The 24502-nt window shown below is 38.5% G+C and overlaps 1 protein-coding gene across 1 annotated transcript; it reads right to left on the bottom strand.

Moving 5' to 3' along the window:
- Positions 1-14691: 14691 nt before the first annotated feature.
- On the bottom strand, positions 14692-17466 carry LOC138424834 (large ribosomal subunit protein uL30). Its single transcript, XM_069562269.1, has one exon. The coding sequence runs from the start codon at positions 15810-15812 to the stop codon at positions 15066-15068; it is 747 nt and encodes a 248-aa protein (XP_069418370.1). The 5' UTR covers positions 15813-17466; the 3' UTR covers positions 14692-15065.
- Positions 17467-24502: the final 7036 nt, after the last annotated feature.

The raw sequence follows: 24502 nt of genomic DNA, 5'->3' as shown, positions 1-24502 counted from the left end.
AGCATCTTAGAAAAGTGACTGAGAAGAAGGAATTGTCTTCAGTTTTAACAGAAGACAAAGAGTGAGAGATGAGGAAACAGGAAAAAAATGATTTAAATTCTCGAGTACCTCACCATAAATGACAAAGACCTAAAGCCTGTGTGTCAATTTAAACCACTGAAAAGTATGCTTATTTTGAATCAGAGGGAAATGGAAATTGTCAGCAGCATTGTACTGTCTTAACCCGGGAGAAGAAAGAGTTGCAACTCTACATGTTTCTAGACTTTTATTGAGCTGCTTCTTTTAATCTTCTTGAAATTGGACTTTTTCATTTTACAGGAACACTACTTAGCTCTGAAAGATTATCTTAACAAAAGAATATTTCAATTCAGGAATTTAGAGAAATTAGTCACATGGAGTTGCCTGTCGTAATGACCATTCTGGTTTTCATCTTCACTGAAATAAAGCTCATAAAGAATCAGGATTGAGTGTTCCCACCCTCTCTTTCAAATTCTCCTGTCAGAAGAGGTCAAAACAATTGATACAAACTAGTTGAAGACAATTTTTATAATGGAATTCCTTCTGTCAGCCACTGTTTTATTTTTTTGTTTTGCTCTGTGTGTGTGTGTGTGTGTGTGTGTGCATGTGTGTAAAGGTTGGGGGTCTGGCTAATTTTTATTTTAGGTGATATAGACCTGTAATAAAAAAATTTAAAAATCAGTAGACAAACACATACACAAGGAAAAGATTTTTCTTCTTATCTCATGCCCAATCTTTCTCCCTAAATGTAACTAGTAAGAATAATTTCTTATAGATCCTTCAGGGAATATGGGGAAAATACACATATACACACACACACACACACACACAAAGGTTACATATGTGTTTAATGTTTTACACAAATTGCATTATATGGCAAAGAGTGTTTGAATCTTCATATTGTTCAATTTAAATAATCATTGCTAAAATGACCTTTCAAAGAAATTGCATATTTTATTTTCCACCAGAAATATATGAATTTCTGTACATAACCTCTCCAAATACATGACTTCATGAAGAAATACATAAATTTCTTCATAGCCTCTCCAAAACTGAATGTTCAGTTCAGTTCAGTAGCTCAGTCATGTCCAACTCTTTGTGACTCCATGAACCGCAGCACGCCAGGCCTCCCTGTCCATCACCAACTCCTGGAGTTCACTCAGACTCACGTCCATCGAGTCAGTGATGCCATCCAGCCATCTCATCCTCTGTCATCCCCTTCTCCTCCTGCCCCCAATCCCTCCCAGCATCAGAGTCTTTTCCAATGAGTCAACTCTTCGCATGAGGTGGCCAAAGTACTGGAGTTACAGCTTCAGCATCATTCCTTCCAAAAAACACCCAGGGCTGATCTCCTTGCCGTCCAAGGGACTCTCAAGAGTCTTCTCCAACACCACAGTTCAAAAGCATCAATTCTTCGGCGCTCAGCCTTCTTCACAGTCCAACTCTCACATCCATACATGACCACTGGAAAAACCATAGCCTTGACTAGGCGGACCTTTCTTGGCAGAGTAATGTCTCTGCTTTTCAATATGCTATCTAGGTTGGTCATAACTTTTCTTCCAAGGAGTAAGCATCTTTTAATTTCATAGCTGCAGTCACCATCTGCAGTGATTTTGGAGCCCCCCAAAATAAAGTCTGCCACCATTTCCACTGTTTCCCCATCTATTTCCCATGAAGTGATGGGACCAGATGCCATGATCTTCGTTTTCTGAATGTTGAGCTTTAAGCCAACTTTTTCACTCTCCTCTTTCACTTTCATCAAGAGGCTTTTTAGTTCCTCTTCACTTTCTGCCATAAGTGTGGTGTCATCTGCATATCTGAGGTTATTGATTTCTCCCGGCAATCAGTTTGCTAAACTGAATGTTAGTAAACTTAAAACAAAATTTTTAATCTAAAAGATGAAAGAAAGCACCATTTTTGCTTTTGCTAATTATGAATGACAGTGAATATTTTTCGTGTTTTTTACCCATTTATATTTCTTTTTCCCCTTAAGTGTTTATCGCCTTTAAGGACTACTCAGGTGGTTCAGCAGTGTTAATACAATGCAGGAGATACGGAGAAGGAAATGGCAACCCACTCCAGTGTTCTTGCCGAGGAAATCCCATGGACGGAGAAGCCTAATGGGCTATAGTCCATGGAGTCTCAAAGAGTCAGACATGACTGAGCACACACACACACACACACATTTATCACCTTTATATGTTTTTCTTCTATATTTTCCTTTATGTGACAATTTATGTAAACCATTTATAAATTTAGAAAAATCACCATTTGTAAGTTATATGTCTTACAAATGTTTTTCCAAGTTAATCATTTTGGGGGTATTTCTTTGCTTTTTTTCTCTTGTAAAATTGCTTTTACAGTCTTTTTGCAGTGCAATTTTTAAACTTTTTCATTTATGGCTTTAGTGTTTTTGTGTCCTACTTACAGTCTCCTCTTAGTAAGATTATACATAAGTTTATCCAACTTTTCTTCTAGTAATTTTATAATTTTAGTTTTAAATCTCTGATGTACCTAGAAATTATTTTGATATTAAGGAATCAACCTTATTTTTTACAAAATACTAGCATATTTTTCAACACTATTTGTGAATCTATTCTTTCTCCTCTGTTTGGATATGCCACCCTCATGACACACTGATTTCCCTTGAATGTATCTATTACTGCACTCTTTTTTATCTTTCCTGGATCTATTTCTTCTATACTACCAAATTCTTTTAGTTTTTTTTTTCTTTTTTAACTTGATTACATATTTTATTATCTGGTAGTCTAGTCTGTTTTTAATTCTTTAAAAATTTACCTATTTATTTTTGGCTATTCTAGGTCTTTGTTGCAATGCATGGGCTGTTTGTTGCTGCATCTGGGCTTTCCCTAATTGTGGCACATGAGCTTCTCATTGAGGTGGTTTCTCTTGTTCTGGAGCCTGGGCTCTAGGGCACTTGGGCTTCAGTAGTTGCAGCTCCCACAGTCTAGATCATAAGCTTAATAGTTGTGGTGCATGGGCTTAGTTGCCCCATGGCACATAAGATCTTAGTTTCCAGACCATGGGGCAAACCCTTGTCTCCTGCATTGGCAGGCAGATTCTTAACCCCTGCACTCCTAGGGGAAGTCCCTAGACTAGTCTTATTTTATTGCTTTTCTTTTCTAAAACTCTCCATATTTCACATATTTACAAAAATTTTGTCTGATTTCCCATAAAATCTTCTGGTGTTACAATGAGACTGATGGACTTAGGTTAGTAATTTATCATTAAGTGATCATTTTTTAACCTGTCCATAGACAACGTATCATTTCCTCTATCACTCTCAATAGAATTTTTTAGATGCATTTATAAAAGTCTTAGAAACTTTATGTTTCTCATTATTTATCTTTTTATAACCATTGTAAATGAGATCATCTTTTTATCTAATATATTGTGTACTCTTAGGAAAGTTTCTAAATTTTGTGTATTAATTTTGTAAGTAGCCATCTTGATAAAAATTATTTGTTAATTATAAAAGGGTTTTGGGGTGATTCTTTTAAATTTTCTAGGTAGATTAATCATTTCACCTGCAAAGAATTTTTTCTGTTTTTCCACTTCTTTTTTTCCTTCCAGTATTTATACTACTAATTTTTCTTGTTTAATATGTATTGGCTACCCCTTCCTGAACAAAATTAGTAATAGAGCTAACACTAGAAATCCTTACCTTTCTCCTGACTCTAATTTGAATGTTTATTAAGTAGACTCTTTATGCTGTTGTCAAATATCTTCAACAAATACCCTATTGGGAATAAGATAATCATTTTTCCTCCTTTAGCCCAGTATTGTGAGGAATTATATTAATTAATTGCCTGATGTGTAAACAATTTTGCATTCTTGGGGTGTGCCTAACCAGGCCAGGAAGTAGTGTTCCTTAATTGTCCACTTTATGCTATTTATGCATTTTTAAAAGATATTTGCATTAATATTATAAGTGAGATAAGCTTTGTAATGAAGGAGGGGCAAATTTTGTTATTACTTTTCTCCTGATCTAGTAAGTAAAAGTTGAAAGCTTTCCTTCATTTGTGTGTGTTAAGTCACTTCAGTCATGTGACCCCATGCCCACAAGGCTCCTCTGTCCACAGGATTCTCCAGGCAAGAATACTGTAGTGGGTTGTCATGCTCTTCTCCGGGGGATCTTCCCAGCCCAGGGATTAAGGCTGCTTCTCTTATGTCTCCTGCAGTGGCAGGCAGGTTCTGTACCACTAGTGCCACCTAGGAAGCCTTCCTTCCTTACTGCTACTGCTAAGTCGCTTCAGTCCTGTCCGACTCTGTGCGACCCCATAGACGGCGGCCCACCAGGCTCCTTCGTCCCTGGGATTCTCCAGGCAAGAACACTGGAGTGGTTTGCCATTTCCTTCTCCAAGGCATGCAAGTGAAAAGTGAAAGTTAAGTCGCTCAGTTGTGTCTGACTAGTAGCGACCCCATGGACTGCAGCCTACAAGGCTCCTCTGTCCATGGGATTTTCCAGGCAAGAGTACTGGAGTGGTGTGCCATTGCCTTCTCCTTCCTTAGTGTTCATTAAAATATTGTAAATTGGGTTGAAATTATCTATAAAACCATTTGGACCATTTTTTCCGAGAGTACTATTAATATATTTTCAGCAAATTTGGTTTGATTTCTTCCTTACCAAAAAGGTGTTATAAGTGTATAAATTTTCAGGTAGTTTTGGTTTGAGGATTTTTTTTTTAAATTAATTACCCTTTAATAATTGTAGGCTCTTTGCTGATCTATTTTTTATTTCCCATCAAAACATCGATTCTCTTTTTCTTTTTCTTTTATTCTTGAGCACTTTACCTAAGAGTTGGTTGATTTTTTTAGGTCTTTTCAATGAACCAACTTTTTCTTTGTTAATTTCCTCTCTTGTCTGTTTCCATTCTTATCCTTATTATTTCCTTTCTTCTACCAACTCTGGGCTTATTTTTTATTTATTTATTTTTAAAGTTTATTTTTGGCTGTTCTGGGTCTTTGTTGCTGCATGCAGACACTCTCTAGTTGCAGCTGGCAGGAGCCACTCTTTAATGGAGGTGTGTGGGTGTCTCAGGTTGACGGCTTCTCTTGTGCTGCAGCAAGGCTCTCGGCACACGCACTTGGATAGTTACAGCACATAGGCTCAGTAGTTGTGGCTTGAAGGCTCTAGACTCAGTAGCTGCGATGTATGGGCTTATTTGCTCCATGGCATCTGGGATCTTCTCAGACCAGGAATTGAACCTATGTCCACTGCATTGGCAGGAGGATTCTTATCCACTGTACCACCAGAGAAGTTCCAGTTTATTGTTAAATGTTAGGCATTGATTTAAATATTTGTTCTTTTCTAATATCAATATTTAAAATTTCAAGTTTCCCTCTCATTACAGCTTTTGCTTTATCTCATAAACTTAGATATGTTATCTTTGAATTATAATTCAGTCCAAAGTGTTTTCTTACTTCCCTTGTTTTCCACGGTATTTTTCAAGTTTATCCGGTTTGGGGTTTGCTGATCTTCTTGAATAAATAAATCTATGTCATTCACCGAATTTAAAATTTTTCAGCTATTATTTTCTTCAACTATTTTTTGTGCCTCTGTATCTCTTGCGCTGACTCTCTGGGAGGCTATTCATGTATGTTAGACCTTTTGAGGTATCTCATTGGTTCCTGAGAGATGACGGTTTAAAAAAATAGTTTTAATCTTTTTTCTCTTTATTTTTAAATTGGATAAGTTGTATTGACTTACCTTCAAGTTTACTGAAAAAATAAACTTGTTCCTCTGTTATGTCCATTCCACTTGTGAGCCTATCAGTAAAAGTTTTGTTTTAATTTATCATATTTAGCACTTCTAAAATTTTCTTGTGCTTCTTTTTTATATACTCTGCTAATCACATGAGACTTTTACTCATTCCATTTTTTTCTTCAGTTGAGGTTTTCTACATCATGTTGTATAGCTATATAATAGCTATGATTCCAACACCTAGGTGTATCTCAGTGATGACAGTGAAGAAGGAATTCATAGGGCCTGGACTCCGTCTTAGGCCTGTACATGCTGATCATGCTCTGCCACCTTTCCAACTGACTCTGAACTCTGTGTTTAGTACCTATGGAAACAACAACAGAATGATAAGACCCCCTCCAGACAGGGGAACCTTGAAGAGTGTATCTAGGTTACTCATCGCCTAAGAGAAAACATACACTAATCACCCCTTCCTCCAGACAGGCCATAAATTTTTCTATCTATCGGAGTGTAACCTCGGGTTTATTGATTATTGGCTAATTGTTTGACTGTTTGAGCGCATGAACACAGCATGTGAATGATGGGGTTATTGGGATTGTATTTTCCTTGGTTTATGTAAGTCTCAAGGAATTTGGAGTGGTGGGTTCAGACACGTATACATGGGGTATAAAAGATTTTCACAAATGCTAGTCAGGGTCCTTGGCTAAGAGGAGACTCTGCCTTGAGCCCGCCGGTGTAATAAACTGCACTCCGCTATCTGCATTGTCCTTCTGAGTGAGTTTGTTTCCCAGAACACGTGGCTTACAACAACAGCTGTTCCTTGTCTTTTTTTTTTTTTTCTTTTTTTGAGAGTTAGACATATATTATTGGTTCTGTGTATGTAGAGTAATTTTCTATTGTATCCTGGATATTACAAAAGGCATGTTGTGTAGACTGAGTCCTATTGTGATCCTCTAGAGAAACCAATATGATTTAAACAGTAAGATCTGTTTTATATTTATGAATGGTAATTCAAACCTCTGTGAAGTTTTCTGAGACTTTGCTAATCTGTTTTAGGTATGGCGCATGCATTTAACGTTCATGTGTTAGTACAATACTTTTTTGAGTAGTCCAGTTTTCAACTCAGCTCTTTTTAAGCTTTTGTGTGGGTTGTTCCTGTGTAGGCATTGTTCCAGAAGGGCATATTTTTGGGTTAAAGCTGAGTTTGTACATGTGGTTTAAATCTCAGTTCCATTTGGAAGACCTTGCCATGTGTTGGTTGAGGTCAAACCTGTACATGCATAGAGTCACAGAGGAAAGATAAATCCATGAATAAATGGGAAGTCACCTCATGTGAATCATTTCACTCAGTTTTTACTCTCCAACATGTGATTGGTTTTGTTTCTTTTTGGAGTCCTTGAACAATTCAGAACATTTTTGTTGTTCAGAGTTGTTGTTTTCATTATAATCATAGGGAGGCATGGATTATAGCGAGAATATTTCCTGAGATTGTTGCATTGGTTTTATACTCTTTGCCTCTGTGCTTACTTAACAAGACTTGTAAAACCTTTTTTATTAACATTGCCTCAGGGTAAAATCAGAGAAAGCTTGCAATGTCCTGAATGCAGACTTTTTAAAACCTACATCCTTACAGAATTCTTTGGCCTTGAATTTTAGTATATTCTTCAGAATATCCCTTGATAATGAATACCTTGCCTTAGTTTTTCATAGAACATGGTGAGCACTTTAATCTGTAGTTTCAGTTCTTCCCTTCCTCTTATAAAAGTACTCATTATTCTATCTTTGAGTACTTTTCTCTATTTTAGTATTTAGTTTATCTTATTCATAGATGCTGAAAATCTTTGTGTGGAATTTATTTTTGTTCTTTATAACTATTATGTGCACTCTCAGTGCTTTAATTTCTTTGCCTCTTTTATATGTAATCACCGCGATTATCCCAAACCTTTCCAAAAAAGTCTGTCTTTAACATGTCTATTCTAATCCTTACTAATTCTAATTTATTCATGACTTTTGTATTAAGCACCCTCAATTTTGTTTCCTTAGTCCTGAAATCTCACATTTCATCTTTTTCTGTTACGTCATTATTTATTTTTTATTCACGAATTCATGTTTTTCTTGATCTCCCTGTGGTCAAATCTACCATGGTATCTGTCATAGGCTGAATAGTGTCTGCTCCCCTCAAAAATTCATATCTATCCAAAACCTCAGAATAGGACTTCATTTGGAAATAGGGTCTTTGCCAATGTGATTAATCTAATAATTGAGATAAGGTCATGCTGGATTAGAGTGTGTCCTAACTCCTATGAGGTTGCTTTAATTTAAGACAGAAAAGGACAGAGAGACACAGAGATGAAGGTGATGAAGGCCACGTGAAGATGGGTACAGGGTAGGAGTAATGAGTGCTTCTATGAGCCAAGAAATGCTAAGGATTGGCAACAGTCACTGGAAATTAGGAAAGAAGTATGGGAGAGTTTCTCCCTCAAACTCCAGAAAGAACTGACCTTGCTGATTTTGTACTCCTGGCCTCCTGAGGTATGAGAATAATACACCTGTGTTTTTTCAAGCTACTTAGTTTGTAATAACTTGTTATGGCAACACTAGGGATCTATACCTTATGTTGGTACTAGAAAGTGAGGTACTACAGTAACAAATATCTAAATATGTGGAAATGGCTTTAGAATTGGGAAAAGGATAGAGGCTGGAAGAATTTTGAGGCATTTCTTGGAAAAAGTCTAGATTGCTTTGAAGAGATGATTAGTAGAAATATGTTTGTGAAAGGTAATTCTGATGAGGACTCAAACGGAAGTTAGGAGTATGATGGAGAAAAAAATCTTAGCAAATTCAGATATCATTATGAACAGAATATGGGTAGAAATATGAATGAGGAGAGTGAAAAAGCTGACTTAAAGTTCAACATTCAAAAAACTAAGATCATGGCACCTGGTCTCATCACTCCATGGCAAATAGATGGGGAAAAGTGGAAACTGACAAGTTTTACTTTCTTGGGCTCCAAAATCCCTGTGGACAGTGACTGCAGCCATGAAATTAAAAGATGCTTGCTCCTTGAAAGAAAAGCTATGACAAAATAAACACTGTATTAAAAAGTAGAGACACTACTTTGCTAAAGTCAAAGCTGTCGTTTTCCACTAGCCATGTATGGATATAAGAGTTGAACTATAACAGAAGTTGAGTGCCAAATTATTGATGCTTTCCAATTATGGTGTTGGAGAAGTCTCTTGAGAGTCCCTAGGACAGCAAAGAGATCCAACCAGTCAATCCTAAAGAAAATCAGTCCTGAACATTCATTGGAAGGATTGATGTTGAAGCTGAAGCTCCAATACTTTGGCCACCTGATACAAAGAGCTGACTCATTGGAAAAGACCCTGAAGCTGGAAAAGATTGAGGGGAAGAGGAAAAGAGCAACAGAGGATGAGATGGTTGGATAGCATAATTGACTCAGTGGACATGAATTTGAGCAAACTCTGGGAGATGGTGTAGGACAGGGAAGCCTGGCATGCTGCAGACCATGGTCCATGTCAACGAGTCAGACATGACTTAGCGACTGAACAACAATGAACATAAAAGATGCTTTTAATGAAATCTCAGAAATAAATGAAGGATATGTGAAGTGAAGTCACTTGGCCATGTCCGACTCTTTGCGACCCCATAGACTGCAGCATGCCAGGCGCCTCTGTCCATGAGATTTTCCAGGCAATAGTACTGGAGTGGATTGCCATTTCCTTCTCCAGGGGATCTTCCCAACCCAGGGCTCGAACCCGGGTCTCTTGCATTGTAGACAGACGCTTTACCGTCTGAGCCACCAGGGATTATTGTCAAATGGGAGAAAAATTGTCCTTAGAAAGCAAAGAAACTTTGGCTGAAATGTGTTCTATAGTTTGGTGGAAAACAAAACTGCTAAGTTAAGAACTTGAATATTTAGCTGAGGATACTTCCAAGAAAAGTATGAAAGGTTTCACCTAGTTCCTTCTTGCTGTTTATAGTAAAATGTGAGAGGAAAGAGATAAATTGAAGAAGAAACTGTTAAACAATAAAGAACTAGAATTTGATGATTTGGAAAATTCTCAGTCTATACAGAAGGCATGCTCTAGAGACAGAATCAAGCATTCTGGACAAACTCTTGCTAAAGAGATTCAGTTCAGTTCAGTCGCTCAGTCGTGTCCAATTCTTTGCTACGCCATGAATCGCAGCATGCCAGGCTTCCCTGTCCATCACCAACTCCCGGAGTTCACTCAGACTCACGTCCATAGAGTCAGTGATGCCATCCAGCCATCTCATCCTCTGTCGTCCCCTTGTTCTCCTGCCCACAATCCCTCCCAGCATCAGAGTCTTTTCCAATGAGTCAACTCTTCACATAAGGTGGCCAAAGTACTGGAGTTTCAGCTTAGCATCATTCCTTCCAAAGAAATCCCAGGGCTGATCTCCTTCAGAATGGACTGGTTGGATCTCCTTGCAGTCCAAGGGACTCTCAAGAGTCTTCTCCAACACCACAGGTCAAAAGCATCAATTTTTCGGCGCTCAGCCTTCTTCACAGTCCAAATCTCACATCCATACATGACTACTGGAAAAACCATAGCCTTGACTAGACGGACCTTAGTCGGCAAAGTAATGTCTCTGCTTTTGAATATACTGTCTAGGTTGCTCATAACTTTTCTTCCAAGGAGTAAGCATCTTTTAATTTCATGGCTGCAGTCACCATCTGTCCCACTATTATATTTTGGAAGTGGATAACTTGTTTTCTGGCTTCACTGGTGCCTCAGTGATAAAGAAACTGCCTGCTAATGCAGAAGACACAGGAGATACGGGTTTGATCATTGGGTAAAGAAGATACCCCTAGAGTAGGATATGGCAACCACTCCAGTATTCTTGCCTGGAAAATCCCACAGACAGAGGAGCCTGACAGGCTACAGTCCAGGGGGACACAAAGAAGTGGACACAACTGAGCCTGCACGGAACTTGTTTTCTGGTTTCACCAGTCTAGATACAGAGAAGACTGCCAAGGATTTCCAGCAATGACCAGAAACTATTCATCTAGAATTATAAGAGAATATATCTCCATTGTTGAGTCATCCAGATTGTGGTAATGTGCTATGACAGCCCTAGGACACTAATACAGTGTGGAATTTACTTTTATTTCTTTGCCCTTTTTAATATGAGGTATTTCACCTATTGGAATTTTTTACACTATATTCTTTTCTTTAATGGTTTTTATTGTAGCAATTTTTATGTAGCTTTCCTATCACTTCTTTTCATCTTTATTACTCCTTTATGTTGTTTCATCAAAACCTTCTTTTGGTCCTAAATAACTTTGATATATTCTTCTTGCCTTCCTTCCATGGTGCTAAGACCCAATGTTTTTCTTCCTCATTTTCCTAATTATGCATGAATTGAAAGAGTTAAGTCCAGCTTTGGACAACTATAGGTAGATGACCTGGCCTATGTTCTCTCTCATATCATTTTGTTAGAAAATCACCATATTAAAAAATGGGCTCAAGGCTTCATTGAGTACCTCCGTAAAAGAGGATATCCAAATGGCTAATAAACATATAGCTAAAATGAAAATGACTGAATTGGCAAGGATCTGGAATAATCAGAAATTTCATAGGTTGTTGATATTAATTAGTTCAACCATCGTGCATGGGAAATTGCTTGTTCAGCTCAGTTCAGTTCAGTCGCTCAGTCATGTCCGACTCTTTGCGACCCCATGAATCACAGCACGCCAGGCCTCCCTGTCCATCACCAACTCCCGGAGTTCACTCAGACTCATGTCCATTGAGTCAGTGATGCCATCCAGCCATCTCATCCTCTGTCGTCCCCTTCTCCTCCTGCCCCCAGTCCCTCCCAGCATTGGAGTCTTTTCCAATGAGTCAACTCTTCTCAAAGAGGTGGCCAAAGTACTTGAGTTTCAGCTTAGCATCATTCCTTCCAAAGAAATCCCAGGGCTGATCTCGTTCAGAATGGACTGGTTGGATCTCGTTGCAGGCCAAGGAACTCTCAAGAGTCTTCTCCAACATCACAGTTCAAAAGCATCAATTCTTTGGCACTCAGCTTTCTTCACAGTCCAACTCTCACATCCATACATGACCACTGTAAAAACCATAACCTTGACTAGACGGACATTTGTTGGCAAAGTATTGTCTCTGCTTTTCAATATACTATCTAGGTTGCTCATAACTTTTCTTCCAAGGAGTAAGCATCTTTTAATTTCATGGCTGCAGTCACCATCTGCAGTGATTTTGGAGGGCCCACCCCCCCCCCCAAATAAAGTCTGACACTGTTTCCACTGTTTCCCCATCTATTTCCCATGAAGTGATGGGACTGGATGCCATGATCTTCATTTTCTGAATGTTGAGCTTTAAGCCAACTTTTTCATTCTCCTCTTTTACTTTCATCAAGAGGCTTTTTAGTTCCTCTTCACTTTCTGCCATAAGGGTGGTGTCATCTGCGTATCTGAGGTTATTGATATTTCTCCCAGCAATCTTGATTCCAGCTTGTGCTTCTTCCAGCCCAGTGTTTTTCATGATGTACTGAGCACCTATTAAACCTGATATATATACTTCATGACCCAGAAATTCAACTTCTAGATATATACCAAACAGAAGTGCATTCACACTTTCACTAAAACACACACAGAAGATTCATATCAGTTGTAAACTGGAACCTGCTTAAGAATGTCTCAACTATAAATTGTGATATGCTCACACAATGGAATGAATACCACACAGTGGCTTTCCTTGTGGCTCAGTTGGGAAAGAATCTACCTGCAATATGGGAGAGCTGGGTTCAGTCCCTGGGTTGGGAAGATCCCCTGGAGAAGGGAAAGGCTACCCACTCCAGTATTCTGGCCTGGAGAATTCCATGGACTGTATAGTCCATGGGGTCACAAAGAGTCATACACAACTGAAAGACTTTCATTTTCACTTTCAAAAAGAATAAACTAACTAAAACTACATGCAATAACGTGGATGAATCTCACAAAAATAATGATGAGCAAGAAAGAGAGAAATCTGTGATGGATTGAATGTGTTGATGCAAAATTCATACACTGACATCTTAACCCCCAATATGACGTGTTTGGAGATAGAGCCATTTTGTTATTGTTTAGTCGCTAAATCATGTCCAACTCTTTTGTGACCCCATTGACTGTAGCCCACCAGGCTCCTCTGTCCATGGGATTTTCCAGGCAAGAATACTGGAGTGAGTTGCCATTTCCTTCTCCAGGAGATTTTCCTGACCCAGGGCTCGAACCTGAGTCTCCTGCATTGACAGGCAGATTCTTTACCTCTGAGCCACCTATGAAGCCCATAGAACCTTTAAGAGATATTAAGGTTAAATAAAGTCAAAAATGGGGCCACAATTAGATAGCGTTAGTGTTCTTAAGAGAAAAGACACTGAGGATCTTGCTTGCTCACACTTTCTCCCCATCTCTGTCTTGTGAGCACATAGCAAGAAGATAGGCATCTGCAAGCCAAGAAGAGAGCTCCTGCCACAAGCTGAATATGCTGGGGCCTTGATCTAGGTCTTCTGGCCTCCAGAACTATGAGAAATTAAATTTCTGTCATTTAAGCTGCTCAGATTATGATACTTTTTATGGCATCTCAATCACACTTAAAAAGAATTTATTACATAAATCCTCCTAATATATAAATTCAAAAGCAAACAGAATTAATCTATGGAGTTGGAAGTTAAATAATAGTCACTCTGGGGAGAAGTAGGAAATAACTAGAAGGGAGCCCAGAAAGATGCCTAAGGAACTAGGGATACTCTATTCTTGATGTGATTGCATGAGTGTCTTAATTTTGTGAAAATTCATTGGGATGTACACTAATTCATTTTCCTGATTTATGCATTTATGATGTATGCATTTTTCTAAATATACATTTTGTGAAAAAAAATTACAAAAATTGTCTTTTCTAAAACTTCAGTGCCTTAGTTCCCTGCTCCTAGTGAGGACACAGGTTTTTGGAATTTTTATTTATTTATTTTGCATAGGCCTACTCTCAGGATTCCTTTGTGGCTCATACAGTAAAGAATTTGCCTGCAATGCAGGAGACCCAGGTTCGATCCCTGGGATGGGAAGATCCCCTGGAGAAGGGAATGGCAGTCCATTCCAGTATTCTTGCATGGGAAGGGAGGTGAAGAGTGAAAGGGTGGAGATCAGTGATCTTTTTAAGGATGTAATTCATTTTCTTTCCCCCAACTGCTTACAGGATGAATGAAGTCCACAATGCCTATTGTTTTCTGCCTTTCAGTTCAGTTCAGTTCAGTTGCTCAGTCTTGTCTGACTCTTTGCAACCCCATGGACTGCAGCACACCAGACTTGCCTGTCCAGCACCACTCCCAGAGCTTGCTCAAACCCACATCCATTGAATTTTGATGCCATCCAACCATCTCATCCTCTGTTGTTCCCTTCTCCTCCTGCCTTCAATCTTTCCCAGCATCAGCGTCTTTTCTAATGAGTTGGCTCTTTTCATCAGGTGGCCAAAGTATTGGAGCTTCAGCTTCAGCATCAGTCACTCCAATGAATATTCAGGGTTGATTTCCTTTAGGATTGACTGGTTTGATCTCCTTGCAGTCCAAGGTACTCTCAAGAGTCTTCTCCAACACCACAGTTCAAAAGCACCAACTCTTTGGCACTCAGCCTTCTTTATGGTCCAGTTCTCACATCCGTACATGATTACTGGAAAAACCATAGCTTTGACTAGACAGACCTTTGTCGGCAATGTCTCCACTTTTTAATATGCTGCCTAGACGTGTCATAGCTTTTCTTCCAAGGAGCAAGTGTCTTTAAATTTCATGGCTGCAGTCACCATCTGCATTGACTTTGGAGCCCAAGAAAATAAGTCTGTCATTATCTCCATTGTTTCCCCATCTGCTTGCCATGAAGTGATGAGACTGGATGCCATGATCTTTGTTTTTTGACTGTTGAGTTTTTGTTTTTTTTTTGTTTGTTTGTTTTTTTGTTTTGAATTTCTGCAACATTTTTAATCTGTAAACTGAACTTTTCATCATGCACAAAGGCCTATGAAATAGGCTTTCTTAGATTAGACCCAGTTTGGCCAACTGAAAATGGAAAATCAGGATGTTTTTTGTATAGGAAAATCTTCAATAAACCCAAGGAATGTTTTTCACAAGACACAGGCTGAACCCTAAGTTTTGCATCCAAGAGGCCAGGCGGTTGATTTGACTTTATCTTGTCGCACCAAGATTTGCAAAGGAAAGGTAAAAGTCAACCAAGACAGTACATTTCAATTTGTTTCAATTGTTTATTAACCAGAACACAAAAATAATCCTGGTAGATACCTTAGTTCATCCTTCTAATAAGCCTGTTGATCTGGTCTTCCCTGTTGCCAGCATCTCCACCTTCTACAAAATGGGTGGTCTTTTTCTTCATTCCACCTCGTGGAGAAGACAATTTAAAGGGCCACAGGAAGTTGTTTGCTTCTTTGAAACGTTTTCCAACGGTATAGATCTCATGAATCAGATCCTCCATGCAGATGATTCCGTATTTCCCAAGAGATCGAGCAATCAATGCATTGTCTGTCAGGGCAATTCGCTTTTTGTTGATTTTGCCATAACCACGCTTGTAGATCAATTCATTTACAGACTTCAGATTTGGGTATCCCCATGCAATGTATGGCTCCACAATTCTCAGCATATTAATTGATGCCTTGTTGAGCTTCACAAAGGTGCCGTTGAAGATCTGCCGGAGGCGAAGGAGCTGCAGCACCTTTCGAACCTTTGGGCTCACACCGTTGATACCTCTGATCCTGATGACAAACGCCAATTTGGGTTCCGCGGGTACATAGAAGTTGCCGGCTTTTCGTGCCATCCTAGCCATTCGAATTTCAGTTCTGTACATCTGCCTGTATTCCTTGTGGTAATGCTTAGCTTTTTCATAGATAAGCTTCCTCCTTGCCTTTCGAAGCATCTTTTGGGCAAACTTCTTTCTCAGTCGCTTGATCTTAAGCTCTGCGAAATTCTTCCGCTTTTTCTTAAGGGTTTCTGGCACAGCAGGAACCTTCTTTTTCTTCTCTTCTGCACCCTCCATGGTTCCAGCCGGGAAAGAGGCGACTGTTGAGTTTTAAACCAGCTTTTTCCCTCTCCTCCTTCACCTTCATCAAAAGGTTCTTTAGTTCTTCTTTACTTTCTGCCATAAGGGTGGTGTGGTCTGCATATCTGAGGTTAGTGATGTTTCCCCTGGCAATCTTGATTCCAGCTTTTGCTTCATTTAGCCTGGCATTTTGCATGATGTACAGTGCATATAATTTAAATAAGCAGGGTGACAATATACAGCCTCGACATACTCCTTTCCCAATTTTGAACCAGCTTGGTTTTATATCTATTTGTTGAACTCCTTCTGCCATACTAAAATTTTCCTTCATCTGTTTCTATAGTTGTCTCTGTTTGAAACTTACTTTTAATTGTTTTATTTTTAGACAAAGAAAGATCTAATATATAACTTTTTTCACTGTTTTCCCCCAGAAAGCCTAAGTCAAGTTCAATTAACTACCAACTTACTTAGTTACCATATCTTTTAAAATACATTGGGAGGTAGTTGACTTAAAAACAAAAAACTTTTATGAACCCCTATAAATAATAACAATAGTATTAATACATTTACACTAAGTTAAAATTGTCATGACTTTTAATAAAGATGCCTGATCATGATTGACTCAAAATGTTACATGGTAGAAGCCTTTCAGTTCAGACCCCAAGAAAGAGAAAGAACATCTCTTTCTCCTCAAAGGACATTTAACCACTGGATTTTTTTCTTGTCAATGACAGTGGTCCAATTAATTGTTCACTGCCCTACCTCCACTGCCAGCACCATGGACAATGTCTAGTTCTAAATATTACTTAAGAATGAATAAATAAACTAATGAATGGGAATGTAATCATAACAAAGAACATGTAAATAGATCATGCTAAAATCAGAAAAATAGAAGAAACATCTCTTAGCCATTTCTTCACATTTTTAAAGCAGTTATCCAGCATTGTGCCAAAAATCAAACTAAACATTTCACTTAATAAGTTAGAAAATTAAAACCCAGGAAAAGAAAATAATTTTTAAATTTACACCAGAAATAAATGGAAAACAAACGCACAAAGAATAAGTTGGTAAATGAAGCTGTAACCTGACTCTGAAAATGCCACAAAGTAAACCACAGTTGTTTAAACCTCAACAGGAAAGAGATTGAAAATAAAACTCTATATTGATATATTTAAAGCATCTTGATATTTTCTACATAGTGTAATTTTCCAGTAAAACACCAATTTCTAAAATTACTCCAAGGAGAGGAAGAAAATATGAATTTGTCAAAGCACTACCCTCTCAATGGATACAGGTTCCAAATGATTTCATAACTGAGTTATTTTAAATCTTCAAGGAATAAATAATTCTGCTGCTTTTAAAAGTGTTTCCAGATCTAGAAAAAGAAGGATCACTTCCAAGTATATTTTGTGAAGTTAGCATATTGATACCAAAACATGGCTAGAGAATGATATTATAATAGTGTCAACTTAAAAAAATATTCACAACCTAGAAGTTGAGTTATATTTTATTTGGTGGGATTTTTTAGGACTTCAAGCCTGGGAGAGAGTATCTCAAGTGACCCCGAGAAAACTACTCTGAGGAGGCGAGGGGAGGAGTCAGGTTATACAGAAGTTTCATAACAAAGGGCAGGTAGTCTGAATATCAAAAGATGATTGTTAGTTAAAGGAAACCAGATATCCTAAGTTAAGGAATGTAGTGCTTCTCTATGTATGGGAAGATGCAAGAGTCTGAGTTCACTGAAATCATTCCTTTCATATGCACCTCAGCTATCCTGACGCCAGTAACCTGTGTTATCCTGAGCTTCCTGGGGCTCACCATAGGGAATGACTGCAATCTGATGGCTATTAGATCACAGGTATTTTTCTCCTCCCTGAGCACCCTTAGTACTCAGGAACTTACATTGGAGACCTAGAATCACTGATGACTATGACATCCTTGTTTATTGATATGGCAGAAAATATTCCAGTTCTCAACAGCTAATACTGAAAATGAGCTTTTAGTATATAATAAGTATTATTTAAGGGTCCCAGGAATATAAATACATTTAATTCTCACAAAATACTTATGAGATAGATGCATATTAAAACTTTGCAGATAAGAATACTTAGACACAGAGATGCTAAATAACTTCTCCAAGATTTCACAGTTAGTAAATTGTAGAACTGGAATGCAAGTCAAGTAAGTTGATTCTAGAAGACAAGCTATCAACCATTACACTGTCTGCCTTTCATAGAAAACAGAAGTTACACCCCTACTTCATTTTTGAATGAAGATGTCACCATCTGAGATAAAATGCCAGCAAGTTTAACTCAAAAGTATATAAAGGTTGAAGAAAACAAATATATATCATGACCAAAAGAGGGTTTTTTTTTTTAAAGAAAATCGAAGAAACTCACGAGTATAAAGACAATTTATGCAATTCTTAAATTTTAAGTAAATTAAAATTTTGTGTGTTCATTCAATCGGAAAGAGATTTTATGTAATCATTCTCAGAGAACAGAATAAACCATATATGAAAGAAGCAACAGTTACCATTATTAATAAAAAATATAGTGAACAGAGGAAAACGAAATGAAAAAAAATAATAATATGAAAATTCAGTAAAGAGGTTGTTGAATGGATTTGGCTACGGGGCAACTAGATCCAGAGTCTGAAAGCAGGAGTTGTTATTCAGTCGATCACTCTCTTGATTGATAAGGATAAGGGTAGAAGGTAAATATATGCCACCTAAAATCACTTTAGGTCACTTGGTCAGAGGTTATTGACGTCAAGAAGAGACCTTCATTCTTGATCTTTGGGAAACTGAGGGAAAATCAATGTCCTGAGAGTTGCAGCAGAAGAATGTCGTTTCGTATGTGTAAAACTGCCTCTGATCCGCAAGGGTCCCTTTGAGCTAGGGAAAAGCTGAAACCATGTTATTAAAGATCCTTCTTTATAGCTGGAAGCATCCTTAATCTGTTCATTGAAATGCCTATGGTCATGATGGTTTACTAAGGCATCTCTCCCATAGAGCAGGTGGTTTAGAGCCAAGTATATTGGCCTCTTTTGTCTTCAGTTTATTCACTTGTAAAATGTGAGGGGTTGAACAAGAATAACCTAAGAGTTTTCCCAGACCTAGTATGTCAAGATTTTAGAGTCCTCAAATCCTTCCCAGAGAGCAGATAGAAACTGATAGTGTTAATGGAAGGAATGTCCTGAGGTCCTGGTGGCGTTGAGAAAGAACAAAACTTTCTCAATGAGGGTGAGTTGGAAAGGGGACTTGATGCAAGGATGGCTAAAGATAAACCTGAATGTTTTAGAACTGGTCTAAGGTATACCTTATATTTATAAAAGTATCATTGTAAGGTAACATATTAAAAGGCTACATGTGCCAGCCATACAAATAAAAAGTATCACACACTCTTTATTCAACTTTGTTCTGAGTTAAGAAGTCATGGAGGGGACTCTTACCATAGCAACCATTTATTACTAAGATCTTGATATTATTTTTGAAGTGTGGTTTGTTTTTTTCCCAAATAATTCCCTGGCATCAGCTATGCGTCTATACATTTAACTCAATTCTGACACATCTACCTGCAGATAGCATCAGATTCCATGGTTAAGAGTTCAGTCCTACAAAACTGCTCTCCATTTCAGGTGCTAATAGCAAGTCCAGATTATTGCCTGTGCTACTAACAAACTGGCTATCAGTCAGTTTCCCATGACCCCCTCTTTGGTTTCAGTTAATTCGGTAGAGTGATTCACAGACTCAGGAAGCCAGTTTACTCACAAGGTTATTGATTTATTTATAAAAAACAAGTGAAAATGCTAGTTGCTCAGTCATGTCTGTTTGCAACCCCATGGACTGTGGCCTGCCAGGCTCCTCTGCCTATAAAATTTTGCAGGCAAGAATACTGGAATGAGTAGCCATTCCCTTCTCCAGGGGATCTTCCTGACCCAGGGATCAAACCTGGTTTATCATAAAAGGATATAATTCAGGAACAGCCCAGTGGGAGAGGTCTACCAGGGCAAGATATGAAGAAAGGATGAGGAGCGTCAATGCCTTCTTTGAGCACCGCTCTCCCCAAATCTCTATGTGTTCACCAACCCAGAAGCTCTCCAAACCCTGATACTTTGAGTTTTTATTGAGACTTCATTACCTAGGCATGATCAATGAAATTTTTGGTCCTCGGTTACTAAACTCAGTTTCCAGCCCCACTCCCTTCCCCAGAGGCCAGAGATAGAGGTGGGACTGAAAGTTCCAACCCCAGTTGGTTTCTCAGGCAACCAACTCCCACCCTTAGATGACTAGGGGCTTTCCAAAACTCACCTTATTAACAAAGACACCTTTATTAGGGTCATCACTTTGGAAATTCTGAGGGTTTCAGTAGTTCTGTGACAGATAGAAACAAAGATCAAATATGTATTTCTTACTAAACAAATCAGAATATCACAATTATAAACTTGTATTTGTTACAGGTATATAGAAAAGCATTTGATTTTTTTATATTTGTTTTTTATATATTTTATCCTTAATAAGCACATCTATTAATTCTAACAATTTATCTATAGGTTCTTTTAGATTTTCTAGGTGCATAACATTACATTTGAGAATAACTACAGTTACCTTTGTTCCTTTCTAAAACTTGTAACACTTTATTTCTTCATTCTGACTAATTGCCTTAGTTAGAATATTTTCTTTCATGCTTTAAATTTCAATGGTGGTAGTTGGCATCCTTGTCATATATTGTAATTTTTTTCTAGAGTTAATTTTCAAACACAATATTTATATAGATTTACCTATATACCTTCGTCTTGCTCATCATTCCTTCCAGGCTTTTTGAACTTTCACCCTTCATCCTTTTCCATAGGCAAAGTATGGATCTTTTGGTAACAAATACCTTTAGTTTAGGGGCTTTTCAGGTGGTGCTAGTGGTAAAGAACCCACCAGCCAGTACAGGAGACATAAGAGATGCAGATTTGATCCCTGGGTCAGGAAGATCCTCTGGAGGAGGCTACGGCAACCCACTCCAGTCTTCTTGCCTGGAGAATCCCAAGGACAGAGGAACCTGGCAGGCTACAGTCTATAGGGTCACAAAGAGTCGGACATGACTGAAGCAACCTGGCAAGCACGCATGCCTTTAATTTATCTTCTTTTTTGAAGAAAGTATTCTTTCAAAAAGGCTTCCTTGATGACTCAGTGCAAAGAATACCCTTGCCAACCAGGAGAGATAGATTCAGTCTCTGGGTTGAGAAAACTTCCTGGAGAAGGAAATGACAATCCACCCCAGTATTCTTGCCTGGGAAATCCTATGGGCAGAGAGAGGAGCTTAGCAGGCTAAAGTCCAGACTGCAGGTTGCAAAAGAGCTGGGTATGACTTAGTGACTAAGCAACAACAAAATTCGTTCAAAACTTTAAAGACTATCTTTCCATTGCCTTTGGGCTTCCATTCTTCATGTTGAAAATTCAGCTATTACCCTAATTGTTAGTTCTTTGAGTTCCAGAGTGTTTGTCCCTAGTTACCTGTAAGAAATGAACATAAATATTTATGGAGGAAGGTAATATACTTACAGGCTTGGAGCTATATCACAAAATTTTTGTATACAATCTCCGACACTCAATTTAAAGTAATCAGGCATCTGAGAAGAAAAGAGAACAGAAATGAAACTTTAGAGAAACAGTCAACAATACTGACAAAACTAAAGGTAAATTCCTGTTTCCCCAACCCCCACTGTTTCTCTGTTAACTGCTTTTGGGATTTATCTCCTTGACTTTAGCCCTCAACATGGTTATTATGATATTGTTGTTTAGCTGTGAAGTCATGTCTGACTCGTTTGTGACCCCATGGATAATAGCCCCCAAGGGTCCTCTCTGTTCATGGGATTTCCCAGGCAAGAATACAGGAGTAGGTTGCATTTCCTTCTCCAGGGTATCTTCCTGACACAGGGATGGAACCTGTGTCTCCTACACTCAGCCTTCTTTGTGGTCCAACTCTCACCTACATGGCTACTGGAAAAAACCATAGCTTTGACTATACGCACCTTTGTTGGCAAAGTGATGTCTCTCCTTTTCAATATGCTATCTAGGTTTGTGAAAACTTTCCTTCCAAGGAGCAAGTGTTTTTTTAATTTCATGGCTACACTTACTATCTGCAGTGATTTTGGAGTACAAGAAAATAAAATCTGTCACTGTTTCATTTTCTCCCAATGTATTTGCCATGTAGAGATAGGACCAGATGCCATGATCTTAAGTTTTTTAAACGTTGAGTTTTAAGCCAAATTTTTCACTCTTCTCTTTTATCCTCATCAAGAGGATTTGTATTTCCTCTTCACTTTTTAACATTACAGTGGTATCTGAGTATCTGAGGTTGTTGATATTTCTCCCAGCAATCTTGATTCCAGATTGAGATTCATCCAGCCTGGCATTTTTCATGATGTTCTATTATATATGGTAAACAAGCAGGGTGACAATATACAGCCCAGACATACTTCTTTCCCAATTTTGAACTAGTCACTTGTTCCATATCTAGTTCCAACTTTTGTTTCTTGACACACATACAGGTTTCTCAGGAGATAGATAAGATGACCTGGTATTCCAACCTCTTTAAGAATTTTCCACCATTTGTTGTGATCCATGCAGTCAAAGTCTGTCACATAGCCAATGAAACAGAAGTAAATGCTTTTTGAAATTCCCCTGCCTTTTCTATGATGCAAATGTTGGCAATTTGATCTCTGGTTCCTCTGCCTTTTCTAAACCCAGGTTATAAATCTGGAAGTTCTCGGTTCATGTACTATTGAAGCTTAGCTTGACGGATTTTGAGCATTACCTTGCTATTATGTCCAATGAGCACAATTGTGTGGTAGTTTGAACATTTCTTTGGCATTGCCTTTCTTTGGGATTGAAATGAAAACCAACCTTTTCTAGTCCTGTGGCCACTGCTGAGTTTTCCAAATTTGCTGGCATGTTGAGTGCAGCACTTTCACAGCATCCTCTTTTAGGATTTGAAATAGCTCAACTGGGATTCAATCACCTTCACTAACTTTTTCATAGTAATGCTTCTTAAGGCCCACTTTCTTCACATTAAAGGATGTCTGGCTCTAGGTGAGTGACTACCCTATTGTGGTTATATGGGTCATTAAGACCTTTTTTGTATAGTTCTGTGTATTCTTGCCACCTCTTCTTAATCGCTTCTGCTTCTGTTAGGTCCTTGCTATTTCTGTCCTTTATTTGTACCCATCTTTGCCTGAAATGTTTCCTTGGTATCTCCAATTTTCTTGAAGAGGTCCCTAGTTTTCCCCATTTTATTGCTTTCCTCTATTTCTTTGTATTGTTCATTTAAGAAAGTGTTAGTCGCTTAGTCATGTCAGACTCTTTGTGAATCTGTTCTGTGAGTCTCCACTATTCACAGAATTCTCCAGACAAGAATACTGGAGTGGGTAGCCATTCCCTTCTCCAGGGCCTCTTCCCAACCCAGGGATAGAACCTGGATCTCCTGAATTGCAGACAGATTCTTTACAGTCTGAGCCACCAGAAAAGACCAAAGGCTTTCCTATCTCTCCTGCTCTTCTCTGGAATTGTGCATTCAGCTGAGTATATCTTTCCTTTTCTCCTTTCCCTTGCACTTCTTTGCTTTTCTCACCTATTTGTAAAGACTTCTCAGATAACCACATTGCCTCCTTACATTCCTCTTTGTTTGAGATGGCTTTGATCACCACCTCTTGTACAATGTTATGAACCTGCATCAATAGTTTTTAAGTCACTCCGTCTACCAGATCTAATCCCTTGAATCTATTCGTCACTCTACCTGTATAATCCTAAGAGATTTGATTTATGTCCTACCTTAATGGCCTAGTGGTTTTCCCTACTTTCTTCAATTTAAGCCAAAATTTTGCAATAAGGAGCCATTGATCTAAGCCACAGTCAGCTCACTTTTTGCTGACTATATAGAGCTTCTTTATATTTGGGTGCAGAAAATATGATCAGTCTGATTTCGGTATTGACCATCTGGTGACATCCATTTGTAGAGTCGTCTCTTGTGTTGTTGGAAGAGGATGTTTTCTATGACCAGTATGTTCTCTTGGCAAAACTCTGTTAGCCTTTTCCCTACTTCATTCTGTATTCCAAAGCCAAAGTATATGTGAAAAAGTGTTTGCTGCTCAGTCGTGTCGGACTCTTTGACACCCCATGAACTGTAGTCTGCCAGGCTCCTCTATTCATGGCATTCTCCACGCAAGAATATTGCAGCGGGCAGCCATTCCCTTCTCCAGGGGGTCTTCCTGACCCAGGGATCAAACCCAGGTCTCCTGCATTGCAAGCGGATTTTATACCACATGAGCCACCAGGGGAGTGGTATTGACCATCTGGTGATGTCCATGTGTAGTGTCATCTTTGGTGTTGTTGGAAGAGTGTATTTGCTGTGACCAGTGTGTTTTTGTGACAAAACTCTGTTAGTCTTTGCCCTGCTTCATTTTGTACTCCAGTGCCAAACTTGCCTATCACTCCATGTATCACTTCCTACTTCTGTATTCCAATCCCCTGTGATGAAAAGGACACCATTTTTTTATGCTAGTTCCAGAAATTCTTGTAGATCTTCATAGAACCATTTGAGTTCAGCTTATCCGGCATCAGGGGTTGCAGCATAGACTTTGATCACTATGATGTTGAATGGTTTGCCTTGGAAATGAACCAAGGTCATGCTGTTGTT

The sequence above is a fragment of the Ovis canadensis genome, chromosome 1 (assembly GCF_042477335.2).
Source record: "Ovis canadensis isolate MfBH-ARS-UI-01 breed Bighorn chromosome 1, ARS-UI_OviCan_v2, whole genome shotgun sequence".
Classification (NCBI taxonomy): Eukaryota; Metazoa; Chordata; class Mammalia; order Artiodactyla; family Bovidae; genus Ovis; species Ovis canadensis.
The sequence above is the reverse complement of the archived record's forward strand: the minus strand, read 5'-3'. Positions and strand labels throughout refer to the sequence as shown.

What these genes read in the sequence shown, in the direction of transcription:
- LOC138424834 (XM_069562269.1), bottom strand. Translation starts at nt 15,812, where the DNA reads ATGGAGGGTGCAGAAGAGAAGAAAAAGAAGGTTCCTGCTGTGCCAGAA.